The sequence below is a fragment of the Merops nubicus genome, unplaced genomic scaffold (assembly GCF_000691845.1).
Source record: "Merops nubicus isolate BGI_N331 unplaced genomic scaffold, ASM69184v1 scaffold19391, whole genome shotgun sequence".
NCBI classification, from domain to species: Eukaryota; Metazoa; Chordata; class Aves; order Coraciiformes; family Meropidae; genus Merops; species Merops nubicus.
This window is the reverse complement of record NW_008589236.1, coordinates 672-18,600: the sequence shown is the minus strand read 5'-3', so window position 1 is coordinate 18,600 and position 17,929 is coordinate 672. Positions and strand designations below refer to the sequence as shown.

At 36.1% G+C, this 17,929-nt stretch overlaps 1 protein-coding gene across 1 annotated transcript in view; it reads left to right on the top strand.

The window, feature by feature from the left end:
- TMC1 (transmembrane channel-like 1) overlaps positions 1-17,352 on the top strand; it is a 39,062-nt gene extending 21,710 nt beyond the window's left edge. The window contains exons 10-16 of the mRNA XM_008949542.1: positions 5,371-5,550; positions 5,902-6,054; positions 7,473-7,601; positions 12,090-12,157; positions 13,190-13,429; positions 15,592-15,717; positions 17,256-17,352. Of these exons, the coding sequence (XP_008947790.1) occupies positions 5,371-5,550; positions 5,902-6,054; positions 7,473-7,601; positions 12,090-12,157; positions 13,190-13,429; positions 15,592-15,717; positions 17,256-17,352 (993 nt within the window). The remainder of the gene's footprint in view (positions 1-5,370; positions 5,551-5,901; positions 6,055-7,472; positions 7,602-12,089; positions 12,158-13,189; positions 13,430-15,591; positions 15,718-17,255) is intronic.
- Positions 17,353-17,929: the final 577 nt, after the last annotated feature.

Here is a 17,929-nt window from a genome sequence, read left to right as displayed (position 1 = left end):
GCTGAGGGTGGCCCAAGCAAAGCAACTGATGTGTGGGCATATCAAAAGTTATTTGGGGCCTCATGGATACAACTCCGCAGTGTAGCAACTGTATGAAATGCATGCCTTCTAGTTCCAACTGCCCACTTCAAGCATTGAATGTCATGCTTCTGTGCTTAATCTGCTTTCTTTTACAGCAGATGTACCCCTGCCTGATAGAGGTGTGTAGCGATAGTGATTGTGACTGCAATAACGGTGTGCAGTAAGCACCTGAAGTCACTGTTGCTATATGAAAACCTGGACAGGTTTTTCTTTCTTAGCAAAGCCACTGCAAGGTATGTAGTAAAACTAGCTGTTCGTTCCTTAAAGCTCATCTTCTGAGCTGGAGTGTAAAGTAGATACCTAATTTAAGGTAAGGCAAAAAAGATGCTTCACAAAGCTTCTGGGACAGGTGACAATGGAATGAGGAAAGTCAGCCCATAATATTCAACACCCAAACCTGACTGAGAAAGTATCATAAAGAACTCCAGTAATCCACATCTGGAATCCACAGAAATGGAGCTGTTTAGATGGGGTTAAATTACTTGAGAAAAGGGATCACATTTTGAGATGATGGGTAAGAAAAGTCATATACAAAATTGCTTAGCTTCAAGCAACATGAGGTCTAAGTGTGACAACAGACTAGCAATTAAAGACAGTTCAGGAAAAATTCAGCTTTCTCTCAGTGGAAACACATTTGTGCTAACAAGAACTACGCTACAGAAAGCTGTTAACTTAGGCTGCACTCCAGAAAGTAGTTAAATGTATGTATGAATAAACATTCATCATTCTACTTTTGTTTGATTTATGAACAAATACTGCTAAACAGATTCTATATCAGAGAACTAAGATCTGGAGCAGGTGTGACTCTAAAGGAGAGTGATTAAGAAACATTGCCAATATTTGGCTAAAGATTTTTACCTTTTGAGAGGTAATAAACATATTTGTGAGGTACAAAATACTGCCCTGGATTGGATACTAATATTTTATTACATAACTGGATTGGCTTCTATGTAACAGCTATTTAGATTTTTTTCTTATTTTCTAGAGTTAGTTCTCTTTTGTTTGTATTGTTAATAGAAAAATTGATGTTTTGATGAGAAAAAAATCATAAAATGACATTTTTGATAAAAATATTAAGCTCCTTTTGTAAGAAATTTCTTCGCATTGGATATATTAAGGGGGTTAAAAATATTTACACCTAATTATGATGTCCAATCCAAAGTAAATATATTTTTATCTCATATGTTCCTGACAACCACAGCCTAATAAAGTACCACTGGTGACTCTGTGGACAAGAACTTTTTCTCTCTGACTATCCTCCTCTGTCTTAATGTTGCAAATTTATAAACTCCCTCTCCATATCAGCAATATCTAATTCTGTCAGATCACAGTTCAGATAAAGCTGGCTGGGGTGTCACAGGGAGCAGGAAATTAATGGAAAGAGGCAGACTGGGAGTGTCAAGAGGTTTCATCAGACTTTGCATCGCTCCTCATACATGGCTGCAGCGTGGTAGCTGGTCACCGCTGCATGGTGATTCTGCGCCATATGTCAATTTCCACATAAATGTGGATATTTTGGTAAAATGGAGAACAACGACACTGATTCCCTTGATTAAGTGTTCTGAATTTGGATGAAGATGGCTGAAATAAACTGACTTTTCTTATTTGATAAAGACAATTTGCAAAGCTAGAAGATAGTATGACCATCGCTCTGGTACTGAGGTACCCTGTTTTCTCAAATATACACCTGTACAGTTTAAAAACAAAGATACTTAAAATCAGGGAGTATTTCTGAGGAGACACACTGATTTCTCTAAATCAGAATCATTCACAAGATTTGGGCAAAGAGGAGATAATTTTTACATGATTTTTTTTTTTTCTAGCAACAAAAAATATAGTTTTAACATTTCAGATATTGCAAGCTGAACTGCACAGATCTTTTGCCAAAAATATCTTGTTATTTAATCTTCCTAGTAGTAGATATGGAGTACATTGATGTTCAGGTTATTAACCCATGTTGTCAATATTCTGTTTAATTTTATAAATCACCAGGCAGTTTATATTATTATGAAATATAATTTCTAATTTATATTTTTTATGAAACAATTTACTAGAAAAATAGTTTGCTGTTAGTGCTTTCTACAGCACATACTAGACAAATCTGCAACCATTGTTAGTGGAAGATATGATTTATTTTAGTCAGATTACGTACTCTTAATGGACTTATCATTTAACCAGCAAGCAGTCAATGTTCTATATTTAATGTTGCATTGACACAGCTTAATATGTCGGGGAACTGGTGTTTAGATGTGATTGCAGTCACAGGATTTCTTGCCAGATTCATAGCTGCTGGAAAATCTTGTGTAAGCTGTAATTTTCTAACTCTCAGAGTGTAATGGAGGGACCTGGTATCTGGCATAATTAATGTCACAGAGAGATGAAAGCTTGTATTTTGAACCACAGTTTTAACAATTAGTGGCTTCCTCTTGGTTGTTGTTCCTTTCTTAGGGAAAATTCTATCTCATCAGGGCAGAGAAGGCTTTGATTCCTCGGCAGATGGTGAATACATGACCATATTGGCTATCGACTATAACTTTACCTCATATGCTAGCAGGTTGCCCCTCTCCTGGCATGTAATTCCACAGTTTCTAAATCACACAGATCAGTGAAACTGTCACTGATAAAAAGGGACAAAAGTCTACTCCAGCACTTGGGTTTAAAGTTGGCAAGAAGTCCGAAACATAAATCAGCTCCTTCCTGAAATCAAACTAGGTTACAGAGGCTAAAATTCGATGGATGGTTTCTTTGCTCAGCAAAATCCTTCAGAAAAAATGAAAAAATATAAAGAGACCATATCTATGAAACTATATGATAACTATTTGTGCTTTTCAAATATAGAACTCCTCATAGTTTTTGGATTTTAAAAACTCAGTGTGCTACATTTTGTCTCACTAAAACATTGCATTTTTGGTTATAAGAATTTCTCACTTTTCAGCTTTGCAAGATTCTGTGCTTCATTTCACCTCTTATCTTTAAAAATGCCTTTTCTCCAGAATTAGAAATGCTTTTGAATGAAGAGCAGGAACAGTCAAGGCATGGAATAATGCAGATACTAAGCAAAAGAGAAAGAATATGCTTGCTTCAGATAAGTGGTAAAAAAGACAGAAGATGATAAAAATACAGAAAACACTGAATGTTCCAAGAGAAAGAAAAGCAATGACTTCTGTCCAGCTTCTCCCATGAGGCAACAAAGAAACTCTAAATAAAGTTAAGAGTTACTATATTTAAAACTGCACAAAGGGCACATCTTTTCTTCCAAAACACATATTCACTACATGTTCCATTATAAGAACTAAGGAACATCAAACGAATTGAGTAGAAGCTGGATTCAGAAAAGCAAAAGGGAAGACACAGTAGCTGTTGGGGGCCAGTACTGTGAATGCCAAAACATCCATCTGAAAGAAGACTGATCTGAGACATGAAAGAGAAATCCTTTTGAGGATACTAAATATATAAAACCCACACCCAATGGAACAAGTACTCAAACCAATTATGGTTGGAGTCTAGGACTTATTATTCCCATATATTTGCCCTATTCTTGTTTATTCCTGGGCATCCGTTGGGCTAGGCCAACCTTTGGTGTGACCCAGAACTTCTCCACTTATGCACACATTTGTTTCTGGAACTTGCCACAGAAGGTCCTGAGACACCAAAGTCAGTGCAGATTGTGGTTTGACATTCAGCAGTATCACCACAGGACTGAACATTTCTATTGATAAACAGGATCTGCAATCTGTTACAGTAAATTTGTATTTTCAGAATTCATGTTTGGTTGTGCTGGCTGTAGTTGACTCCTGCAGCTTTTGCATATTGGGCCATATTTGGCATAAAGTCTTTTGTTTAATAGTAACTGAGAGAATATGTGTTATAAACTATGTTAGATACTTTGAAGACTAAGATAAAAAAAAGTTTACACCATTCATTATTAACTAAATATAACCAATATTTTGATCACCACCATTTCATCACTTCTAGAAGTAACAAAAAATAGGAACATCCACAATTCACCAACCAACAACCCCAGGTCCTTTTCCACTGGGCAGTTTTCCAGCCAGTCCTCCCCAAGCCTGAAGCGTTGCCTGGAGTTGTTGTGACCCAAGTGCAGGACCCAGCACTTGGCCTTGTTGAACCTCCTACAACTGACCTCAGCCCATTGCTCCAGCCTGTCCAGATCCCTCTGCAGAGCCCTCCTGCCCTCTAGCAGATCGACACTCCCACTTAATTTCATATCATCTGCAAATTTACTGAGGCTGCATTTGATCCCCTCATCCAGGTCATTGATAAAGATATTAAACAAGACTGGTCCCAAAACTGAGCCCTGAGGGACACTGCTTGGAACCATCACCAACGGGATTTAACTCTATTCACCACAACTCTCTGAGCCTGATGTTACTAAAGTGTGTCCAGAGGAGAGCAACCAAGATGGTGAAAGGACTAGGAGGCCAGACTCAGGAGGACACCTGAGTTCTCTTGGTTTATTCAGGTTGGAGAAGACTGAGGGGTGACCTCACAGCAGTGTACAGCTTCCTCAAGGCAGGCAGTGGAGAGTGAGGTGCTAATCTGGTAACCAGTGATAAGACACAAGGAAATGGCATGAAGCTGCATCAGGAGGCGTTCACATTGGGCTTTAGGAGGGTGGTCAGTCACTGGAACAGACTCCCCAGGGAAGTGGCACCAAACTTATCAGAGCTCAAGGAGCAGCTGGACCATGCTCTTAGTCAGGTGGTTTAGTTTTACATAGTCTTGAAAGGAGCAGGGAGTTGAACTCTATGATCCTTATGCATCCCTTCCAGTTGGACATATTCTGTGATTCTGTGACATATAGAACTTCAGGTGATTGCTCAGATAAATTTAAGTTTGTGTAGTATTTTTGTAAAAATACTTTTTATAGAACATCTGTGTCTGTTAGGAATACGTGGTAGAGATGTAGCATAGAAAAGTAATGGAAATTGCATGCTAAGTTCTCTGACAGTAGAATTTTGGTTAAAAATGTAGGTTCTAGTCAGAATAAATAACGTTTGATTATTGTGGAGGTTTAAGTGAAACATAAAATGAAAAAAAAAAAGTTGTCATATAACCACCTGCAGTAGATTACAACTGACTTTTCATCTCTTTCTTCCTTTGTGAAAACATCTTGTGACTCCCAGAGTGGTTTTTGCTTTTCGTTAAATCTAAAACTAAATAAAAAGTAGTAATGGATATAGACCCTCCACCCAAATCAATAGTAATAAAAGAACTTACCTCTAACATTACACTGTAACCTTTTTTTTTTCTTTTTCCTTCTTTTAGGTGAACATGGTTATGTCACTTTTAGGAATGTTCTGTCCAACTTTATTTGATGTAATCAGTTCTCTGGAAAACTACCACCCTCGAATAGCTCTAAGATGGCAGCTGGGACGAATCTTTGCTCTTTTTCTTGGCAATCTCTACACTTTCATTATTGCTCTAATGGATGAAATCAATCTCAAGGCAAGCTATTTACTTCTTTTCACTATTTTTAACCTGTAGCTCTGTAAGGATGATGATTTCCAACCAGTCCCAAACATGGTGAAAGACATTATTTTCTTTCTGTACTGAAAAACATGTCCATGCCTGAGCTGGTAATGGGAATCTTGGAATCTTGGAGTAGAAAAGGTTGAGAGCTGGCTCATGTGTTTTTTTTTTCTTTTTTTTTTGTTTTGTTTTGGTTTTGTTTTTGTTTTGTTTTTGTTTTGTTGTTTGGTTTTGTTTGGTTTTGTTTGGTTTTGTTTGGTTTTGTTTGGTTTTGGTTTTGGTTTTGTTGTTTTGTTTTTGTTTTCCCCACTTTGCATCTTTACTTAGTTGGAAGAAGAAAAGATAGTCAAGTATAACATGTCAATATGGGAAGCGAGTCTATACAATGGCACTATTCCAGAAAATTCAACTGCTCCTCCAATACAGGTGGACCCTGCAGATGTTCCCAGAGGGCCGTGCTGGGAAACAATGGTAGGACAGGTAATGTAAACGCGTTGAGCTCATATTTTAAAATAGATCATTATTTCTTACAAGATATGATATCTAAACCTGCTTTATTTCTGCTAATAAGTGGCATTAAGGTGGGGAAAATGTGAGGAAAAGCAGATGTGGGACTTTTTCCTAAGTTAAAATTTGATGAAAAATTGTTTGATTTTCTTTGGATGCTGTCTAATTGGAATTGTTTCTCCTGGTATCTGACAGCATTGAAAGCATTTATTTCCACTCACCACAGCCCCCTCACCCCACCCCACTTTTCACTATTCTCATAATTTATCTTCCTCTTTCTCATCCCACCTTTTTCTTGCAAGACCTGTTTAACAATTTTGAAAAGTTTTATATGTCACAATCCCTAACAGATGTGATAATTCTGATTAGAATTTTGACCAGGCAATATCAGTTTCTGACTACAACAGACATATGGGTGAAAAAAATAAAATTAACTCAATGAGAAAATGCATGTACGTTAGCTCTTACAGCAGTGTGCTATTGGGAAAGTATTTATATCTTTAGCCAGATAACATAATGTAAAAGAACAACAGTGGTTTAATGGTAAATCTACTCAGTCATTTTGTTGGATTCAGCGGAACATTTATTTTTCTTGACCTCTTAGAATATAATTTCCAAAGAAATTTCTAATATACCTCTTTCCTGTATTTGATCATACCCCATTGTTGTAATTTTGAGCATGAAAATTAATTCACCACTGAGTCACAACTTTTGCTGTTACTTTATCACTGACAATCTCACCTTCTGACTGAATAAATCACCAACTGGGAGCACACAGACAGCAAAAACAGATCCTCTGTTCTTTTCAGTGCTGCTAAATGATAAGGTAGGAACACCAAGAGTTCATCACTGCACCAATTTTCTCCTTAATTACAGTTGAGGGAGAGTAAGATCCTTTATAGCTGTTGGGGTGAGTTCTGTAGCAGTAGGGTTTAGTGGAACCTACTAAAATAGAAGTAGAGGAATGAGGATTTCCATTAGGATTTTCTTCTTTTTTCTCCATATTCTCTGGGAGTTGTTCTCCTCAAGAAATAAAAAGTAATTTATTTATTTTTTTAAACTTCTCAAAGTCAAAGGAATCAAAAGCAGTTTAAGACTTTGGCTCAGATTTCTGTTACAGCAGCAATCTTGCGTTGAAGACTTTCCTAGTCTAAGCATGCCCTTGAAGTCTTATCTGATAATATGATCACAAATGAGATCAGAGGATACCTCTAGCAAATAAGGGGCAGTTTTTCTCTTGGCATTCAGAATCGGTGTATGTAGAGGAGGAGCAGACTATTCCCCATGTTGAAGCAGGGTAAGTGCAATTAGGTATCTAGTTCTGTATTTGATTATTATTATAATTATTTAGTGCTTAAATATATTCTTAAAAGAAAATATCACTCTAACAGGAATTTGTGCGGCTGACAGTCTCTGACACGATGACAACATATATCACAATTCTAATTGGTGATTTCTTGAGAGCTGTCTTCGTTAGGTTTTTCAATTACTGCTGGTGCTGGGATTTGGAGTATGGATTTGTAAGTATCTGATTTATTATTTTAAATTTTTTTTGTCAAATTATCACTTCACATTTTTGTAGTAAGTTGCATTTTCCTTACAATCCTACAGTGTAAACTGTTGGATAGGCACATCACCTTCAAAATCCCTGAACAACATTGTGTCAGTTTTTCTCATAACTTGCTTATGCCTTAATATTCGTCTTGTTCTTCAGACTTTGGTTCCTTTAGGAAACGTGATGTGCTTTTTTTTTAATTTTATTTGAGCGTCTGTTAAAACAGGTGTTGCGGTCTAGTGCCAGCTAGCAAGTAATTGTCATGCAGCTGCTCACTTGCTCCTTCTCTGCCCTGCCCTGTGGGATGGGAAGGAGAATCAGGAGAAAAAGGTGAAACCCCATGTGTTGAGATAAGGACAGTTTAATAGAAAAACACAAAGAGAGAAGAAACAGCAGTAATAACAACAATACTGATTAAATAATATATAAAATAAGTCATACACAGTATAACTGCTCACCACCTGGACATCTCTCCCTGGCTCCTCAGAACCTTCTCAAATCACATGCTTTCCCCCTCCACTGCCTAGCTTCACGATTATACAGTGGGCATGGTGTCAGTATGGTATCAAACAGCTCATTGGCTGGTTTGTTTCGTTACCCTGGCTGTGGGCCCTCCCACGTTCTTAAGAAAATTAACCCAATCCTAGCCAAACCCAGCACAACTCGGTAAACTTTTTTAACACATCCTCTGTTCCACGTTCTCATTGGAATCTACAGGATTTTAGATATAGTCTTCTAGTACACAGTATTTGTGGAGAAAAATATGGAAGAACTTGTTCTAGAAATCTTAGTATATATTTTTTTTCCTAGAATTAGTTTAGCTGAAATAATGTTATTAAATTACATAACATAAGCAGGTGCAGACCTCTTCATTTGGGAATTGCAACTTTTTACTCCCTTATACAGAGCTGGGCTAGGTTAACTTAGCCTGCTAAAATAACTGTCCTGAAAAACCTGATGCTGCTTTTCTTTTTTTTTTTTTTTTTTTTTTTTAAGCAGTAGTCGGGGTATGGGCAAACCTGTAAAGCTCCTGAAGCCTCTTTTTTACTTACTAAGAGGTATGGAAAAGAGCTAAGTCATTTAAAGCTATCTTGGATACATTTTCATGAGCAGCCATTGCAGCTGTTCTGCCATCTTTTTGTTCTCTTTTCCTTAAAATTTTACCTTAATACATAAAAAAATGTCTTCTTTTACAAAATGTAGCCTCTTGGGAAATGACAATTTTCCAGAGGAGGAAGAGATTTTAGTGTCTTCTATAGAAAAAAAAGAAGTTTTCTGGTATAACAATCTCATTGCTATTGGCTGGGTCCTATGAAATTTTGGTCTTTGTAGCAAGGTTTAAGTTTCTTTCTGTTAATTCTGTTATGTGTCTCAAACAGGACTGGTGTAGCACTGGTGACAATGACTACCTGTTGGCCAAGTTGTGGACAAACAAGTCAATATCAAAATCAAATGCAGAAATTTGAATACAGCATGAGGGGAGAGCCAGTACAGATTGTGGAATCATGTATTTTCAATACTTAAATTGTATCTGAAGCATCCTCACATTTCCAGATGTCCCACTGCACATTAGCAGTAGCTAATGCTAGATGTGGGGAACATACTGCGGATGTGGATATTGGAAATCATTGTAGTCAGCCTTACATCTGTCAGGAAATAGCTCAGACATATTTTCCAAAGATGTTGAGGTGATAGCCTGGTTCTTTTCCCTCTCAGGATATCCACCATCAATGAAGGACCATGAATGAATGCATGCATGAAAGCTATTCTGAAGACTGTAGTAGGGCAGACTTTTCACACAGCATGATTTGGCTTCCATTTTGGCTTCCTGAAGCCTCTTCACATTGTGATATACTCTGAATCAGCTTTCTTTTATGCAGGGACTTTGTTGAATGACCTGCCCAGCCACAGGTGCCTAGTGCTGTTTGAGATGATCCTGGGTGTACAGAACAGCTGGGTGGGGCTATTTGATCTATTTTTTTTTGTGAGATGCCTTCAGTCTCCTGGTGTTGGAAGCTACGCAGTGAACCCTAGGATAGTTTGGCTTGAACTGGGTGTGCCAGCTGTCAAATGAAGATGCACACATTCATCCATTAACACTTCAGATACACTTTTTCCTCTGGCTTTTGTTACCATTAAGAATGTTAATGGAATATAATACAGTGATCTAATCAATAAAACAGAGTCTCTAAAGCAAAGAACGTTAATTAAAGATTTGGACTAAAAAGCTGCACAGATAACACCCTTCTTCCTGCCAATCATAGAATCATAGAATTGTTTAGGTTGGAAAAAGACCTTTAAGAATCCAGCCGTTAACCTTACTCTGCCAAATCCACTGCTAAATTGTATCCCTAAGCACTGTAACTACATGACTTTTAAACACATCCAGGGATGGTGATTCATCCACTTCCCTGGGCAGCCTGTTCCAGAGCTTGATAACCCTTTCAGTACATATTTTTTTTTTTTCTGGTAGCCAATCTAAACCTCTCCTGGTGCAACTTGAGTCCATTTCCTCTTGACCTATCGCTTCGTACTTCTGAGAAGAGACCAGTATCCACCTCTTGGCATTTTAATCCAGCAATGAGGGGACACTTAATTCCATGATATATTATTGTTCTCAAAGTCTCAAAAACACATCTGCTGGTAGGAGATGCTGAGACAAATTTATTGTTGACAATTTTATTTGGCAGTAGATAAGAATGGCTATAATGGTCTCGTCCATTATGGTCCTCAGGTCCAGTAAGATGCCTGAAGCAACAGCCAGAAGTGGAAGTGGAAAATGGAACTAGTTGAACTTCTGAAAATACCTGAGCTTAAAATCTCCCCTAGGAAGTAGTTATACCTGTATGGCTATGGTTAGTGGCTGTGATGTGCTTATCATCCATCAAGTTTTTGACTATTTTTATACTGTGAACGTTTTTATGACCAAAATATCCTTTGGCAAAGAATTCCAGAAATTAACTTGCATGTTATGTGGAAAAACACTTGCTTTTGCCAGTTTAAAAATTAAATTTAAAATTATTTTATTTGTTATTGCTACCCTGTATGCTATGAAAACCAGTCTCATGTTATGGATTCATGATATGATACTATTAGTCTCTCCATGCCACTTAGATATTCTATCCCTCTCTACAGCTCTCTTCAGCCAACTACTTTCCAGGATGAATACTAGTAACCTATTTAATCTTTCCTTGTATAGAAGCAAATTAATAAATACATGAAACATAAATATATCACTTTTCTGTAAAAATATACACATATATGCAAAACTATGCAGAAAGAGTGTTGGGCTCCAAATACTCAACACTGTACCATAATATAATTCAAAATTGTGACTTTACTTGGCAATTTTAATACAATAAGTTTGTTTTGATTCAGGCGTAAGGGAATAGCTAGTTTTATATCTCATGTCCTTTCTTCTGGTTAATACCCAGAAGAAACACAGTATTCATCATCTTTTTGTCGACCCACCATGGTGAATCATGCAGTTCACCAGCTACAGTGTGTCAAAACTCTGCTTTATGAAAAAACAGATTAAAAAACATCTAGTGACAAGGCACAGCCAGATGAATAATATGCTTAGATGTAATCCAAAAGTTCACAGTCTCAATTTCTTTCCAGAAAGTTTTGTTCTGGTCCATATGCACACAAAAAAATATGTATTTGTGTATTTCAATTGTTGTTTGAATGCAGTGTGTTCAGTCTTTGCAGCTAGATGAGTTAATGAATTAGAGACTAATAAGTAAGATAAAAGAAGACATGTGGAAATGATTAAAGACTTCAAAAAACAGAATGAAAGTGTAAGATGAATAGTTTAGGAATGTAAGACTAAGGAATTATTTGTTTATGATCATTATGTGTCTATACTGGAAACAAAAATTTATGATACAGTGCTTTGTTCAGCAGATAAAGTGATAATGAGACTGCATGGCTGAATCTTTAAGTAAAAATCAAATACACTCAAATTAGATGTAAGATATTTATATTAAGCGGGGAAGGTGATTGGCAACATCTACCAATGATTTAGAAGAACTCTTCAACAGTGAAATTTAAAATATTAATTAAAGTGTTGTAGTTTTACAGGAATTAAATCATAGGAGCCTCATGGCTTGTACTCTTCCGGGGGGACACATTAAATGACCACCACTAGTCACTTGAATGAAACATTTGTAAATTATTGTTTTAAAATTTACCCAGGAGTATTTTTAATTCTGCATTAGCACCTTCCTCTGAACATATCTCAAAAAGATTTTCAGTAAATACCCGCAAGCTATATTAAAGTCTGCCTGTTGGCCTTGATTCGTATTAATTTGATTCACTGATAAGATGCAACAAGAAGCCTTACAACACAGTGCCAGTATGCTGTTGCTGTTTGAAGTGGCAGTTTTAATCTACTGTAAGTGATCTTAAACCCTTTGATGTTTAATGAAAATGGTTGTATTATTTCTTTCAGCCATCATATTCTGAGTTCGATATAAGTGGAAATGTGCTGGGACTAATCTTTAATCAAGGCATGATCTGGTAGGTGTGCCAAAGCATGTTGTATCTGCAGGGCTGCAGGACGTAGCTTTATCTGTGAAAGATTCTTCTGAAATACTGATCACGTCAAATTGTTTTAATTTGATAGAAGTGTAATGCAAAATATATCAAACTCTGGTATACTGTAATCAGTGGGACCACTTCAAAACTAGTTCTTAGCTAAGATTATGGGACCAGATAGATCAGGATTTTGCAATGAGCTGGTAAGATTACCCAGTAAAAAGCTGCATAGATGAATCTTGTCTCTCTGTCAACTGCTTATTAGAGCAAGCACCTGGCCTCTACAGTTTTGCTACAATATTTCTGTACTCAGGTTTTTCCAACCATGTAGAACTATTTCCTACTTTTTTAAATAGAGAAACTGTGGCACTGCAAAGCAATGTAGCTCAGCCCTGGTCACCTGGACAATTATTAAGAAAAAATAAGTTTCCTGATCTCTTATGTTCTGTGTCTTTTGGCCAAGCAAATGAAAGTAATTGCTTTCAATCAGCATGGCACAAGAAATAAAGTGTGATAAAAATAAAATGGTCCCAGCTGTTTCAGTGTCATAACTATGCAACCATATATAATAATAAGCTAGATTATTTTGGCAATAGCTAGCTGTAAGGCTATATTTTTTTATGGAACACAAGTGAGATGCTACCTGGACTAAAGGGACAAACTAAGAGTGGATAACATTTCATCAGGTGATAATTTAATTTGTAGAGGCAGAGGAATTTGTACACTTAAACCATAAAGTTCATCTGCAAAATTCTCCCCGTACACCTTCAATTCTTAAAGCAAGACTGAAGAGACAAGACCAATAAAAACCCCCAAACCACAAAGGTGCTTTTAAGAACTTGATTTCTGTATGCAGTGTGTGTGGCTGCAAAGCACATTGGCATAAGGGATGTGTAGCATAGGTAGGAAGACAGAAGTCTTACAACAAACTGGTTTATCCATCTATCTATCTGTCTGTCTATCTATCTATCTAATTATTTATTTAATTATTTATTTTCTTTGCTTCTTTTCTAGGATGGGATCTTTTTATGCTCCATGTCTCCCAGCAATCAATGTGTTCCGCCTCCACACTTCAATGTACCTGCAGTGCTGGGCAGTGATGTGCTGCAACGTCCCGCAGGAGAGGGTCTTTAAGGCTTCCAGATCCAATAACTTCTACATGGCCATGCTACTTTTCATCCTCTTTCTCTCCACACTGCCTGCGGTGTACACCATTGTCTCCATCCCACCATCTTTTGACTGTGGTCCTTTCAGGTTTTTTGCATTTTGCATCCGTCTTTTGTTGTTAATGTAATGGGCTGCCTCATTACATTACAGTGAATGATGCTATAATGAAAAAGAGTCTCTATAATAAGTGTTAGCACCTGATAGGCTGAGTGTTTAGTTATGTCATGTTTCTTACTGTGAGTAATTCTTGCAGCTGGAATCCTAGAAAACTGACCAGTTCTTTAGAACTTTTATCTGAAGTGTAGAACAGAAAATCTTTTCTTTTAGTTAGTTGTAATCTAAAATGTTTCATTAATGCTGTAATTAAGCCAGAAATGATTATTGAGCTGATTCTGTTTCTGAAGTCTTCAAGACATCCACACTAGATGTTTTCACACTTTCTCCTTTTGTGTACACTACATAGTACAATTTTAATTATCTTTGCTTGCCAGGTAGTATGACATGATGAGTTAGTTACCCAACAACAGTTAATATATGAAATTATAGTTTTTAAAATACTTCAGCCTTTGGTTTTGGTCAGAGTATTAGCAAAGTAAGAGTGACATCCTGATTCCAATGAAAGGTTGAATAACACACTACAGTTGTGAGTAAAATAATATCTGCATAATACCCAGTGCATTTTGTAAAGGAGTACTTTCTGTCAAAGGCAAAATATCTAGGAGATCATTTCTAGCCATTGCCATTAGTCACAGTCACCTAAGAGGGAGAATTGCATGACATACTAAAAATTCTGATGAAACAGAAAATTGCTTGAATTTACAGAAACAATGATAATAAAGCAACTGATGCAAAGTAAGATTTTTTTTATTTGAGTCATAGCAAAGAAAGTACAGAGGGAGACATCTGGAGTCAGATCTAAGTAGCAGCAGTTATTGAATAGGATATTACTGAATTATAAGATTACTGTTCAAAATGGGAAAGGCAGTAGTGCCTTTTAGTTTGTCAAATGCAGAGATACTTTGTTCTTCTTAAAAAAGATAAACTTTTCTATGTAACTTTTAATGGAGGAGGACTTGAAGCTGATGAAGATTCTTTCAATCTGGGTAAAGGTAATGCTACTGCTGAGCAGCCAGTAAACTAAATATTGGCAGTACATGATTCTATATTAAAAAAGAAAATATTTTCCTTTTGGTAATTCCATGTCTCATCAGTTATGAAACTTGTGATTTTATTTTTTCTATTTTGTTTTAATCGATCATTAAAGGCAATATATATAACTCAGCAGAGACCTGACAGGAGTAGGGAAACCAGGACAAAATTAGCAAAGTTGCAACAAGAGAAGCTCTGTACATGCTGGGGAAAAGATAAGGAGAGCAGAGTGGAATTTCTTATCTACTGTGCGTGGCTGGGGAAAGTGGAAAGAAAGAACTAGTCTGAAGAATAATTTTACCTGCAACTTTTTTACATTACTAGGAAGAGAGTAAACATTGAGAACAATGAGTTAAGAAAAAGCCCTGGTTGTCAGAAATGCTTTACAAGAGCTGAAAAGAGGTGACAGGAGACCTTAATGACTGGAATATCAAGTGGCAATTTGATGACAATTCCTTTAACCAACTCAAGCTACCGATTCCGATTAGTTTCAACACATTTAAAAACCCATTTTGCTGGTCTTATTCTGGTAAAAATCTTCAAAGTCTACATTGTAAGGCACAGCCAAAAGCAAAATAAACAGAAAGGAACTTCTGGAATATCTGTCAAAATAATTCTGCAAGAAAAGCAGAAGGTTACTAGATCACTGTAACAATAAGAAAATCTCTTAAAACAAAACAACTGACTTCTATAGCATCGTTACAGATGCCGACTGGTTTTTTGTTTATCAACAATAAAAAGATGATATTTGAATTTTTCACCAGGACTTCATAGGACACAAAATGTATTTTAATCTTTGGTTTTTTCTTTGTGCTATGGAGTTCACAACTTGATATGCTAATTCTGTAAAAAGAAATCATCGTGGTAAATGCAGGTAAAAATAGTTGGTATACAGGAAAAATATTGGTGTCTGTTTTCACCCTTAAAATACATAAATAGTATTTTAAATTCGGTGTCAAGTTTTAAATAATGTTAGCATATAGTTTATTATTTTGTTTCCCAAGTTTAATGTGAAGTGATTAACTTGCATATTCATACTATTACATTGACATTACCATAATATTTGTATGTGATACATTGTCAACTTTTCTGTTTAATAGTGGGAAGACTAGAATGTTTGAAGTCATATCAGAAACTCTGGAGCATGATTTCCCTTCCTGGTTTGGGAAGGTATTTGGTTATGCCTCTAACCCTGGACTCATCCTACCTTTTATATTGCTGATGGTGTATGTATAGATTATTAACTTGCTTAATCTAAGGTCTGTTAAGTTTCTTTCACTCTGAATCTCCACTGACAGAATATCTCATCAAATATAGTGTTAATTGTCCTGCAGTGAGGAACCTGAAGAATTCAAAAGCCTTTTATTTGATCATAATTAATATACTTTTGCACAAAAAAAAATGTCTCTTTTTTGTTCTATGACTTTCTTAGCTGTCTTGTTGATTTTAAAAAACGATGTGTATGCCACAACATAATGGCAAAGCTGTTTAAATGAAAGAGTCTATAGGGGATCTGAACTGCTGTGACTTCAATCAGCTTGTCCAGCAGGCAGAATAGCAGAACATAAATTAGAAAGTTCCACAGAAATACGACCACCATCAAACAGAATTATTTCTTAACAACTTTCAGTGAGTCTGATTTTCAGTGCCCTGGACTTTTCTTGACTAAAATCTATGCTGTTGGAACAGGAGTGTGAAGTAGGGTGTTGGAGACTTTATGAAATAGGATTAGTAGAGACTTTTTGTAAGTCAGTACCTGGTAAAGAATAATGACCCCAGAACAGTATTTCTCAGAGACTGTGTTGTGTCTTGTTTCAGAAAGGCATTTAAAACTGATGTATACATTTATTGGATTATTTATCATCCTGATGAATTAAAAGTTAATGCAACTTAACATTATAAAATTTAACATGGTATTCTATTTTAAAAACTTGGCTAGAAAAACAAAGAATCCAGACTGAATACATGGTCAACTGCTACTGTTGTTTCTTTTTTTTTTCATTTTTTTTTCCCCCCTTTTGAGCATTATTCCTTTCTTGGAATCATCTAAGGCAAAGAAACAAAAATTAATAAAGAAAAGAAAAAATGAAGGAAAATACAAGGCAAAATCAGGCAAAGCAGAGATTACAGTGTATGTGTAGTAATTATTTACGGCTTACATCAGTAAAGACTTCATATCAGAATTTAATTAAATCAGGGTAGTGATAAATTCTGATTTCACAGAGTTATCACAAAAGCAATACGATACATTGAAAAAGTGAAAATTGCATTATGCAGTTACGTTTTTGTTTAGTAGAAGAAAGGTCATAATGTAAAACAAAAATTAAAACCTTTGCTTTTGGCTGTTTTTTTTTTTTTTCAGTACTCGAGATTGCCTATTGTATTAGCTCAAAAGCTTTTATAAACAAGATTTACTCATTTTTAAGATAAGTCATACAATTTAATTAACTTTTATAAGTTATTCTTTAGAATATGATTCATAGTAAGACATAGCTTTATGGAACATCTTCCTTAACTACTGTAAAATTGAATGTAGGGTATTAATGACTCTCAGCTTTTTTTTTTTCCCCCTGAAATTACAGTGCCTTCATACTATAAGTATGCATATTTTTTTGTTGACAATATACTACTACTGATTAGGCATGATAAATGAGGAAAAGATATGGACTTTATATTAGCACAATTGTAGTTGTTATAGGAATGTCATCAGAGTCTTTATATTTAAATCACTACTTAACAAGAAATTATTTTTCTTTAAATTTAGCCTCAGTATTTATTATCTCAATGCTACATCGAAATCCTACAAGGAAGCTAACTTGGAACTTAAAAAGAAGCTACAAAGTGTAAGGAATAGAGAATGACTGATTTTTTGTTTTACTAAGTGTTAGAGGAGCTGTTCAGGTCACTGAAAGATGTCCTCTCTCTCCCCGCATCATCAGCAAGCAGAAGAAAATAAAAGAAGAAATAAACAAAAGGCACAAAAATCAAATGAACAGGAGGAAAATCCATTTGAGACAGAACCACCACAGCTGAAGCAAAAAGGAGGCAAACAAGAGGAACCCACTCCAAATGAAGGCAAGGGCTCTTTTGAACTCCTTAGGACAAGAAATTCAAATACACCAGACCATAGCCCTCCTCGCTGCCGTAGCTGCTTCCTCTGTCATGATCTCCTGAAAGATATTCACAATACTGAATTACAAGTATTACCCTAATCTCCAATCTATTTGTCTGTCTTTGGCTCGTTTAATAAATACTGTAATATTATGCCACACCAAACAACACCAAAGTAAAAAAGCCTGTAACAGAGCTATAATGAATCACAAGATCCCAGCCTTGCAAAGAAGCACTTAAAGCCTGGTCTGAATGTCAGTGGTCCCTCTTACCTACCACAAACCAGTCAGGTCCGAATCTAGCACCGTCCTATCATATCTCATTGAT